Source organism: Eleutherodactylus coqui, chromosome 9, assembly GCF_035609145.1.
Source record: "Eleutherodactylus coqui strain aEleCoq1 chromosome 9, aEleCoq1.hap1, whole genome shotgun sequence".
Classification (NCBI taxonomy): domain Eukaryota; kingdom Metazoa; phylum Chordata; class Amphibia; order Anura; family Eleutherodactylidae; genus Eleutherodactylus; species Eleutherodactylus coqui.
Window position 1 is genome coordinate 41,954,630 of NC_089845.1, and position 12,237 is coordinate 41,966,866.

The following is a 12,237-nucleotide window of genomic DNA, read 5'->3' on the forward strand; positions in this document are numbered from 1 at the left end:
ATATACAGGTGTGTGAATAAGCCCTTAGCATGTATAGATAGTATTCTTAATTGGGAATCCAAACCAAGTCACAACATCCGACTGTCATTCCTTTAATCTGGCAAGACATTCTGATAATCTGACCAAACTCCGAAGACTGAAGACAACAGATGAGGAGACTTATCAAGCAGAGACAATTTAAGGCCCTGTCCACATGTGTGTCGCACGGAGCCTCTAGTGCGCACATGGCAAAGAATAGTGCAGCATGCTGTGATTGTTCATCAGATAAAATGCCAGGAAGAACTAAAGAAACCAGGTGGACTCCATTATCGTTAATGGTGTCGATCGTGCCAGCACTTTAGTTATTGGCAGGCATCCTGCACCCCCGAGCAGCCCCTACTCAGGCGTCTGTCCGCTCTCTGACAGCAGCCTGAAGGGCGTGCTCACGCACTCTGCTGCACTCTTAGAGGGCCAGCGCGCACCAAACTAATTCCTCCCTTGCCAATCAGCTTGTACCCATGGCTATTTGAGGCATCCTGCTCCTATAGAGGGTGCCCGAGTATTGTGGTCTTTTAGTCCTACTTACAGTGTTCCTGAGCAAGCCTAACCTGTAACAGTGGAACACCTACAGGACGTATCGAGGGGCAACCTGGGAATAAACACTTCTGAAGTGCCAGGAAAAGGTGTATAAAGCTACAGATACAAAACCTAAAGCAGAAGCACATCACAGACTTTAGTAACATTCCACTAGAAATAATTTGACAGCAGCTTTGTGTAACCAGAATACCCCTTTAGGTTTGTCCTGACTGTGGCTATTCCTGACTACATCCCTGTCTCCGCTCCCGACCCTCCATCACTATACTGAGTATACTTCCATCTGCCCCGACCCCTGGCCTGCTGTATTGTGCCGAACCGGTTGTGTGACCCAAACTGGATGTACTCTTTTCCCCGATCTGGATTAATTGACTAAGCTTCTGCCGGGTATAGCGCCTCGGTCTAGATTACCGTCAGCTGCCACATTACTGGCGACACTTCTAGAGTATCGGCCTGGGGACCCAGCAGTGAAGCCCGCTTCGCGATTGGTTGGGTTAAAAAGTGAAGACTGGGGTACCTCAGGTGTCACCTCTGGATTTGCCCATAAGCAAAACCAGTGTTTGGCACATGGATCTACAGCTGCTGATCCTGACAGAAACTACGTTTTAAGGTTGTCAACTTTTCTTATACATGTGTCTCAAGCTTATGTTGTAGATTTGACCCTTTATTCACATATCACTCACTGTATAGCGTTCACACAGGCACAGAAGTCTTCTGAAGGAGGCTTGTACTTATACTGAAAGGGTGTACCATCATGGTGGGCCTGTGGAAAAAGGAATACAATCATTACCTTGTTTTTTGGTAATATTACGGTCTAATGTTTTTTTTTGTTAAGATCTGTAAAATAAAATCTACAGCTAATGAGTCCTTTATTAATGATCTAGTTATAGAAGCAAAAGTTCAATTTTTGTGTCTCAGTATAACCAGAATGGACCACAGTTTACTTAAATGTGTTTTCCCATCTCTGTTTGCAAACAGCTCTGTACATTGTGCAGTGGCCAGGGTTGGTACTGCAGGCTGAATCCTATTGAAGTGAATGGGACTCATCTTGCAGTACCAGCCCATGCCACTATACATTAAAGGAGCTGTCTGCTTCCTGCGGCAAACAGTTAGAAATAGGATAACCTTTTAAAATGGTTTTCTGGGCAAATACTATTGATGATCTATCCTTAGGTCATCAATAGTTAATCGCCAGGGGTCCTGAGTGTCCCCAGCGATCACCTGATCACCCAGCCCCCTGTCAGTGCAGCAGGGACAAACATTGTCAGAGACTGAAACATCAAACTGCTTCACTCCAGTTGAAATTAAAGGGAGTTGAAGCCTCTTATTACACTTCCGGCTCCAACACCAGGGTCTGATGCGGATATGATACAGGAGTCAGCGCTTCAGCCCTTGACCCCGATACACTGATAGTGGGCTGGGCGATCTCAAGCGGCGGATCCCCGACGATCAACTATTTATGTCCTGAGGACAGGTCAGTAGGGATTGTCTGAATAACTCCTTTAATTGTTTTGACACTGATCAACAGAAAAAGACTTAAAGTGCCAAAAGAAAGGAAATCAAAAGTCCGCTGTCCCTGGCACTGCCCCAGAAGAAACTGGGCTAATAGGTAACGGTAGGAAAATGCTGTGAATAAGAATGGGAACTTTCACTTAGGGTCTTTTTACACGGAGCAATTAATCGTTGGACAAGTGACTTGTTTGCGTTCAAATGACGCCCATTTACACGAGCAGATCCTCGTTGTAGCGAGATATACAGTTGTAGTAAAGGCTCAGCGGTCAGACGTAGGAATGTAAATAATGTCAGAATATACACCTTCGCTGGCAGCAGGGTGCCATCATGAAGATGGGAGACACAAAGGAGGACATTCATAAAGAAGGGTTTACGCCGGTTTTTGGCATAAAAAAGTAGCAAATTTTAGCATAAGCAAGTCTTTCCTTTCCAAAAAGTGGGTGGGGCTTGTCAGGAGGGGGCATGGCCGCCCCAGACCCACAGATCTCTGTATAATTTACTGGCGTAAATTATCCCAGAAATGTACGGCGGGTTTCTGTGAAGGCCCACAGAGGAGCTGTGGACGCGCATCTTTATGTAGTAAACAGCGTAAAACTGTTTCAAGCCGCATCAGAAACTTTAGCAAGCAAGTAACATTGGTATTCTGCTAATTGGCAGCCAAGTAAATGAAAGCTTAATCATTAACAAGATAAGTATGCGGCAATGTAGATCATTCATGATAAGAGTTACCGACTACAGGATCCAGACAGGAATGCTTGGAGATGGGACAGACCTGATTACACTAGATGTTAAGACATTCAAGTAAAGAAAACCCAAATGTGCCGCCCGGTCCTGGATGCCGGTAGATTGCAGAATGTGTTTATATTTTAGTATCCGTGGTTCACCAATACATATAAACAATGCAGAATAGTGTAAGATCCTGGGATACGGCAGCTCAAGGACCGATTTTTAAGGATTTAGGAATCCCTATCAAGAACTCCCATTATTATATATTAATTAAAAAGGATAATGCTACATTCATATACTGTAATTATATCCAACATATGTGCTCCAAGAAAGGCCGGCTGCACACGGGCATATTTGCACTGCAGAATCCAGAGCGGGCGTCCGCCTCCGGATTCCACAGCAAATGCTGCCCATAACATAGTATTGTAAAACGCTTTTTCCTGCGTATGAGCAGAAATCAATTGTGATTTTCCGCTCGCAGAGGAAAAAATCACAGCGTGTTCTATTCTTAAGAAGATTCCATGCGGACGGCCTCCATTGAATTCCGCAATTGATATTGCGGATTCCGTGTCATCTCCTACCGATGGCGTGGGAAAATCTGTACTACGCATCTCCAATGGCTCGCCATGTGGACCATCCGCAGTACAGAAAAGTAAAAGAAAAGACAGGTACGCGCAGATGCCGCTGTGGCCTCCCGCATGCGGATTCTGTCCCGGTCGTGGGCAGCCGGCCAAAGAAAGCACAATTAGCAGCCCCAAGCAGGTACATAAAAAGATGCAACTCCAAGATGAAAGATTTGCATTATTGATGATCGCTTCATTTAATGCATCACACATCTCAAAAGGGTTATCTGGGATTTTATGTTCTCTGCCACCAGACAAGCTCCTGTGCTATTACACTACTTTGCCTTACAGCACAGAGAGATAATCTCCACGTGACTTTATAAATAAATAGCACTAACAATCCTAAGTGACATCCAGTATAGTCTGGAGCTGCAATCACAGTTCTGCTGGTTACTATTGGACAGTCAACAAACTTGTAAACAGATGCATGCATTAGTTTCTCATAATGCAAATCACCAGAACACATTCTGCACAGACAATTTCAAAATACATTAGTGAGGGATATATATATATATATATATATATATATATATAATATATATCCCTCACTGACTGACTCACCACTAATTCCCTAACTTACAGATGTCGTACAAGCGGAAAATTAGGCTTAACAATCTACATTTCCCTAGGTTTTATGGTTTTTGAGAAAAGAATGATGACATGTATCGCAGATATTCACAGTTTTTCACACTTAGGAAAAGTAAAGGGGATGGAACTTCAATATTCAATTCTATTAGGATGTAAAGAATGGTCGTGGCAAATTTGACGCTTGTATGACACTGGGAAGTTACATAACATAGGGGTGCACTTAAGGTGCATTTACACACACAGATGATCGCTCACAATTCGTCAGAAACTGACAGTTCTGAGCGATCATTTTGCATTGGCTACTAATGGGTTAAATCAGCCCTTTAGTACTCCATTGCATGTATTTAGAGAACAGAAGCTGGTCTGTTCTCTAAATATATCACTATTGTTCTCCAGCCGGACAGCGGCTGTTAACAGCTGTTAAAGAATGTTATCAGCTGTTACCACCACTGCCCGCGGGGAACCTAGAGTGCGGTCCGTCTTATCTTATCGTCTTGAGGAACGAGGATTTCATGCGGACCTGAAGTCAGCAATGGACATAAAGTCCAGGGCAAGTGCACGAAGGGCGCACATTTCCACACAACGATTATCGCTCAAAAGATTGCTTTTGAGCGATAATCATTATGTGTAAAAGGGCCATTACTTAGCATTGAATAATCAAGTTGTGACCCCTTTACCTTTCCTGTGTAGGACCTAAAGAATGGTCGTGCCAAATTCCATGTTTGTACGACACTGGGAAGTTAGATAATTAGATTAGGTATAGAGATGAGCGAGCGTACTCGGAAAAGCACTACTCGCTCGAGTAATTTGCTTTATCCGAGTATCGCTGTGCTCGTCCCTGAAGATTCGGGTGCCGCTGTGGCTGACAGGTGAGTCGCAGCGGGGAGCAGGCGGGAGAGAGGGAGAGAAAGATCTTACCTCCGTTCCTCCCCGCTCTCCCCTGCAGCTCCCCGCTCCGTGCCGGCACCCGAATCTTCAGGGACGAGCACAGCAATACTCGGATAAAGCAAATTACTCGAGCGAGTAGTGCTTTTCCGAGTACGCTCGCTCATCTCTAATTAGGTACATTACATAGGGGTGCACTTACCTTAGCGCTTAGCATTGAATAATCAAGTTGTGACGCCTATTACTTTTCCTATTTAGGACCTAAAGAATGCTCGTGCCAAATTTCACGTTTGTACGACACCGGGAAGTTAGAGAATTAGTGGCGAGTCAGTAAGGGCTTACGCCTCACTGACTCACAACTCATTCTTTAACTTCCTAGTGTCCTACAAACGTGAAATTTTTTTAATCCTCCTGTGCCTCCCATGATCTGTCTGCTCCCCAGGCTGGTTTTAATACTGTCCTGCCACGCTCCAGCCACCGTTCCTGGATCCCCTGGACCCAAGGCTCTGTCAGGGACTCTGTGCACAGGGTGTACAGTAGAGACAGAATAGACTGACTGGGGGCACAAGGTGATTGAAAGTACCTAAAATGCCATGGAGACATTTATTAATACCCTGTTATATGGGAGCAGCTGTACATGCACTGCAGAGAATAGAGCAGGCACAGCTGAAGAGGAGTTTGGTAAGAAAAATGTACAAAATAGGCCAATAAAACCTATGACAAAAATACTGAGAATCGCCTATTCTGTACAATACAAAAAAAAAAAAAAAGTTACTCTTTAAAGGGAATCTGTCACCATGTTTTTACAGTCCTCACTGATAGCACAATAAGGTAGTCCCTGTCACACCTATTACAGTGATATGAGCTGTATGCATCTGTGCAGTAGTTTTGGAGAAACTTGCAGCCATGCACAGAACTAGTCCTGCATAATAATGAGCTGCGGCCTAGCCACACCAACTCCACCCTCCTGTCAATGATTGCCAGCTCTCACTATGCACAATAATAGGCAGACAGCAGTCAATCAGCAACTGGAGGGCGGGGTGGGTGTAGGTAGCCTGCAGCTCATGAATTGCCAGTAAGCAGTCCTCTCTGCATTGTGCTACTACTGAAAAAGTTTCTCCAAAACTACTGCACAGATCCCCATAGCAGAAATATCACTGTAATCAATGTGAATAACACTACCTGATGCTGCCCTCAGAAAAGGGTGCAAAAATATGGTGATAGCGTCTCTTTAAGGAGTGGGTCCATCATCTGGAAAATCACTTCATTTGAAATGTCAGGCTTCTGATTATTAATTATTCAATATCTCCATATCACATCATAGATTCTTTAGAACGGTGGCCAGATATGGAACAGTAAACATGTCGTGGCTTGCCACAGCAAAGAATAGGTAAGGACGCATGCATACTTCAGAGCCAGATTCCTCAGTGGAATGTGGCCCTGGCAGCAGCGGCGTCCATGCGTACCTGCTTTTCTTGATCTTCATCTGTACTGCGGATGGTCTGCACAACTTGCCAAGCGCAGTACAGTTTTTTTTTTTTAACTCCTGCTTTTCCCATGGAATTAATGGCCCTTCCGCAATGTAAATTGTCAACGGGCTGCAGGTCAAATGACTTTCATCGACTTCAATGGATGCCGTCCGTGCAGACACCGCAGGAAAATGGTGGATGCTGCGATTTTTCATCCACGAGCGGAAACCGCAATTGTTTTCCGCTGGTGTGCATGAAGAATCACTTTTGAATAGCAAGCTATGGATAGTATTTGCTGCGGAACCCGGAGGCAAATGCCTGCTCCGGATTCTGTGTGCATTAAGCCTTACGCATGGCTTAGGTACCACATAGCTAGAATTCCAATAAACAGCAGCGTTCCTCACCAGTTCAGCTTTTCCTGCTTCAATGATGGGCGCCATGTCTTTCTCTTTAGCCTTGAACGACGACTGTCCATGAGCTGCATTAGAGGGCGCTTCCTGGATGCAGACTTTGCTCACTGCAGGGCCAACTGCGGGTAACTGTCCATTGACAGAGTCTTTAGTTGGGAGGATTTTTGGATTGACCACGAACTGTAAGCAGGGTTTGCGGGTCTGTATGTTCGTTTTTTTTGTTTTATTCTGTGTGACGTGTGTTTTGACATGCTGTTCAGTCTTCTGGTTATTTGTTTCCTTAGCTGAAAAAGGGACTGCTGCCTCTCTATCCCCAGTCTGCTTACTTTCTACAGACTCAAAACCTATATTAGACACTTTGTCAATCTCTTCACCGGAAGACGCGTTAGTAGTAGCCACACAATCTGGCTTTTCTATATACTCAGGTTGCTGATGCTCCGGGTCCGAGAGTGCGCCCTCCAGATCCTCTGAAGTTTGCTTCCTCTTTGAGGCTTTCCTTGTTCTCAAGGGCCAGTGAGTGTTGGCCTCTTCACTTAGGGAGATAAGGTCTGTTTTATCTGGAGAGGTGCTTTGGCTTTCTGATATATGAGACTTAATGGGACTTATCTGTACTTTACTTCCCACTGACAAACTTTTCTGTGGCGAATCTTGAGTAAGTGGTATTAGATTGAGAGAGCCGATACCGGTATTTGAACTTCCTCCTTGTCTGCCGTTGGTGCTGGTATTACTACTGGCACTGATAGTCTGCAGTATACTTGTACCAGGCTGCGGTGGGTTGGAAGAAGGTTCTGAAAACATCAAAGGGGAACTTTCAGGCTTGTCAGCAGGGGAGTCGTCCATAGATACATCTGCATCAGACAGGAATATATCCGGAGTGCTGCTGTCTGGATCCGATCCAACCTCGGTCCCAGTGCTCTTCTGAGCAGCAGAAAGTGAACACTTCGGCTGGGAATCTATACAAGAATAAAAGTTTATGCAACAGTATAAAAAGTGCACGTGAACAGTATATATAGACAAGAATAAAATTCAGTGATTTGGCAGCATATAAGTTTCAGATAAAAGATAATTGTTCAGATGGCCATATTATATCTATCTATATAATATCTATATCTATATAGATATATATACACACAGCACCACTTTTGTCAATGAACTCTTATGTTATTTAAACCCTTCTCTGTTCTCTTAATTATGGGGCTACAATGACCTCTCTACAATGTCTGACCAACAGGTATCCGGCCCCATCAATTAGCAGGATAGGGTGTCCTAACCCCTTATTTGTTGATATTGACTCAGTTACTCTTTATTGGAAGACCATCAGCCCATGATGTGGCGAACATTCTGCAAATAATCCGACGATGCCTCAGAGACGCAGTAGGAAACCTTAAGAGGTACCATCAGCGCTTTTGGGTCCATATCCCCCAGCTCCAAGAGTGATGTTCTACCCAGCTTGACTGACCGAAGCGCGGATATGCTGGTTTTAAATTGATTTAATAAAATAGAAGTTGTATAATTTATCGCACTGTCTAATATTTATCGGAGAGCCGTGCCTAAATACCAGTTATTTTCCTTCACTCACTCCACTTGACCACCATTGCTGGATCCATCTGGTTGGCAGAGCCTCCTAAGTGCAATTCGGTTCACACACAATCAGCTCCTTCTGAGGTTTCTGAGCCCTGGACATTGTCTGGATCCCAGACCCTTAACTTCACTGGGTTTGCTCTATCCCTTCATCCAGTCCTGTTACCATAAAATATTGTCCCTTCTTCTGGCATGAGTTTAGATGCTTGTGCCGGTTCATTTATTTCTGTACCCATAAGGGTGCATTCACACACAGCGCATATGGTGCGGATTTTCTGCAGTTGAAAAGTCTGCCACATTTCGTGCATTTTTGAGTCAGATTTCGTCCCTTCACTTGAAAGTGTGAAGTCTGCGCAGATTCATGTCAAAATCTGCACCGATCGGTGTGAACATTGACATGGATTTTGGTGAGGATTGTAGACAGCAGAAGGATCCACAAGATGGTGCAGATTCTGATACGGATCTACAGCAGATTTCACATTTTCAGATTAAATCCGTTATTTGTGACATCACGCTAAGGGCTTTTTCCCACCCGCTCTCCTACTCACCAGAACTTGTAGCAACGCTGACGCAAAGGGACTGTAGCTTGTTCCAGGGATTCTCATATTGATTGCTTGGCCCTTCATCTATAGGCTCATCAGACAACGAAGACAACGCTGTACTGTATGGCTGAGCTGTAAAAATGAGGTATTCAATGGGAAGAAAGATAAATAAGCTAATTGACAAATACTCAAAGAGAACACAAATTACAGAATTAGAAATCAAGTTACGAGTTTTGATCGGTGTGGGCTCAAGTGTTAAGAGACTCTAGTACACACGTCAAACACAAGTCCCGCTAACTCATTTTATGTTGCCCGCCGGCTGTGCATCAAAACAGGAATTCTACTCACCCCGCCTGCAGTGCCGGTCTGGCGGCGGCAGCTGCCACTGCTGAGTCTGACTGCTGAACTCTCACCTTGGAGGCGAGAGGTCAGCGGGCTCAGACTCAGCAGTGACGGCTTCCGCCACCGGAACTGCAGGCTGGGTAAACGTGAAGCCTGCAGGGATGCTGCCTGGCCAGAGGTTAATAGGGGGGCTGCCATTGGTATCTGGCTGGGCAACATCCCTGGGACTACTACTGAGTCACTGTTTCTACTGAGGCCACTATGGGGATGGGGGTGGGCACTGTTTCTACTGGGGCTACTATGATGGGGGGGTATCTACTGGGGTCACTATGGGGGTGGGCACTGTTTCTACTGGAGCTACTATGATGGGGGGGTATCTACTGGGGCCACTATGGAGGTGCATGGGGGTGGGGTATCACTGCTTCTACAGGGACACTATTGGAATCCATTGGAAACCATTGGCTTCACATACATGTGGTATGTAGCGATGTTACATCACTGATAGGCTCATGTGAACGAGCCCTTACTATATAATTACAATTGGGCCTTTGAAAACAACCATAATGCTGATGTGGCCCTCAGAAAAAATAAGTTTGACACCCCTGCTCTAGTATTTTATACCTACAGACCAAATCTGATACAATACCACATTCCCAAAATAAAAAGTATATTATGTACTGCACATACAGGTACATGCGGAGGTTCTCGTTGCTTAGATACAAAACAATACACAAACAAGGTTTATAAATATGCCAATCTCAGAGGTAGGAGAGGATCCCCGGGGACTGGCGTTCTGTAAAGTGTTTTCAAAAGTACAAGACAAACATATCTCTATTATACAAGTCTGTAAATAAAAGATTGGTAAAAAGCCAAAGAGCAGAGATTTTACACCAAATTCACTCCAGAACTTCACCCAGCATGCTGAAAGCCAAAAACACCTCATTATAGTCAATGGGGTCCATCTGGCGCCGCTCAGATCCAGCGGTTGCGGTATTTTGTTGTTCGGCTTAGAGGACCAAGAACCTGCAGTTTTTGATGCAAACACCCCTGACAGCTTGTGCTGAGCAATGAGTACAGATGTATACCGATACCCACTGAACTCCGTATAAACCCGTCTTCACTATGTGCCATTTTGAAATAGTCGAGGGCCACTGGAACTTTTATTGCTGGCCCTCAGGAAGGGATTCAGAGTTCCACATAAGGCTAGGATTACACAGCAACTTTGGCCATGACAGAGGTTGGGTGGGCAAAGACAGCAATGACATTGCAACATAATGGAAGTCAACGCGGTCGCATTGTTGCTCATAAGTTAGAACTTTTTTTGTACAGGACGTGATGGATAAAAAAAGCACATTTCATGAAAAAAAGTCTTTATTCCAAGATTCATTACTTTTTGTAATTTTTCAATTGATGCAGCTGCAGGTGGGCTTTTTTCTTCTTCTCGTGAGGAGTCTTTTTTTTAAAGGAACTATTTTGGAGTATATATAAAAGTGATTTTTGTACTTTTTTCATTGAACATGCAATTACTGTGCGCCTTAAATAATGTGCTGACTTTCTTACACACGTTGTTTGGATTGTGGCACTTCCATATTTCCATAGTGACCTGTGACCATCATCACTGGAGAACAGGTAGAGCCATTCTGCAGCAACAGTGTTTACATTTCCTACTGTTTCCAATGCTACATTTTGTCAATTCTACCTACAGACACAATCCGATGGTTGGAAGAAGCTCTGGGACCAAACTGAAAAATCACAATTAGTCATATGTGGATTGCCCTCGATAAAGTTTCATCTCTATGAGCAGCTTTTACTGTGTTTCCCGGGTTCTTCTTGAAAATTATTACGAGGGTGGTTTCACACCTGCGTTAGGCTAACTGCACACGGGTGTATATCACGGCCCGATATTGCGCTCGCCAACATGAATTTCCCCTCAGATGCAAGATGTTTTTATATTAAAACCACTTTGCATCACTTCGGGGAAGCAGTGATCGTGGAGCTTCTCCCATTGCTTTCAATGGGGAAACCCTGCATCACATGTACCTGGCACATGGTGCATTGCCGCCATCAGGAGATACGATGCGAGAACATGGCCAAGGATAGAACGTGTTGCGGTTTGCAATGTCTGAAAAAATTTGCTTACGAGTATGATCCCATTCAAAACCTCGCATGAGAATTTTGCCCTTCTGGAGCCGGCCTTAAGACTCAATTCAGGGTTCCCGTCTCTCTGCTCAGTTTTTGGAGGATGTAAAACTGAAATGAACGGATCAGTTTTTTCTCCATTGAATTTAATGGGTTTCCAAAAAAAAGGCTTTTAGTTTGCATCCTTGTTCCAGTAAAAAAAAAACAAAACAAAAAAAAAACAGAACTGAAAATCCATTAAAATGGGAAAAGGGGGGGGGGGGGGGGGGGGAGGGGGAGATCATTGCATTTCAGTTTTACATCCTCCAAAAAATGAGCAGACACGGGAACACTGAACTGAGCCCTAACGCAGGCGTGAAACCATTATGGGACAAACCTGTAATAATCGGTCGCTATAGATAATACGGCATGCCAAGTACGAACACGATCATGCTCAAATGTAAAGTTTAAAGAACGCTCCGGTCACTTTAATCGACTCATCAGCAAGGACCTCAAGCAGCAGTCCCAACAGTTTAGATATTAATGCCTATTCTGAGTACAACCCCTTTAATTCGGCACATTTCAATTTACTTCTTGTTTCCCAGAGAAGGCCCTCTATGACATACTGTACATGATTTTGCAGGAAGGAATTAAATGGCTTTTCCCATTAGAACAACTCCTGAAGATTAGCCCTAACAGATCATAAAAAGGTCCAGGGCCAGGAAACAGTCGGAGGATTCAATATGACCTGCACTTGTATTTGACCCCCTAGCCCCTCTAATGTGAACTAGGCTCCAAACAATATGCAGAACTCATGTAAGCTTTATAAGCATTGTAGTGGCAAGCAGCCAGAGCTATGAATGTAATG

The 12,237-nt window shown here is 44.3% G+C and overlaps 1 protein-coding gene across 4 annotated transcripts in view; it reads right to left on the bottom strand.

Annotated features, from left to right (window-relative positions):
- The window catches only part of ACD (ACD shelterin complex subunit and telomerase recruitment factor), a 35,507-nt gene that overhangs the window by 2,586 nt on the left and 20,684 nt on the right, over positions 1–12,237 (bottom strand). For all 4 annotated transcript variants that reach the window (XM_066579278.1, XM_066579280.1, XM_066579277.1 and 1 more), the window contains 3 exons: positions 8,916–9,041; positions 6,781–7,739; positions 1,257–1,336 (listed from right to left, as the gene is read on the bottom strand). In XM_066579278.1, the coding sequence (XP_066435375.1) occupies positions 1,257–1,336; positions 6,781–7,739; positions 8,916–9,041 (1,165 nt within the window). The remainder of the gene's footprint in view (positions 1–1,256; positions 1,337–6,780; positions 7,740–8,915; positions 9,042–12,237) is intronic.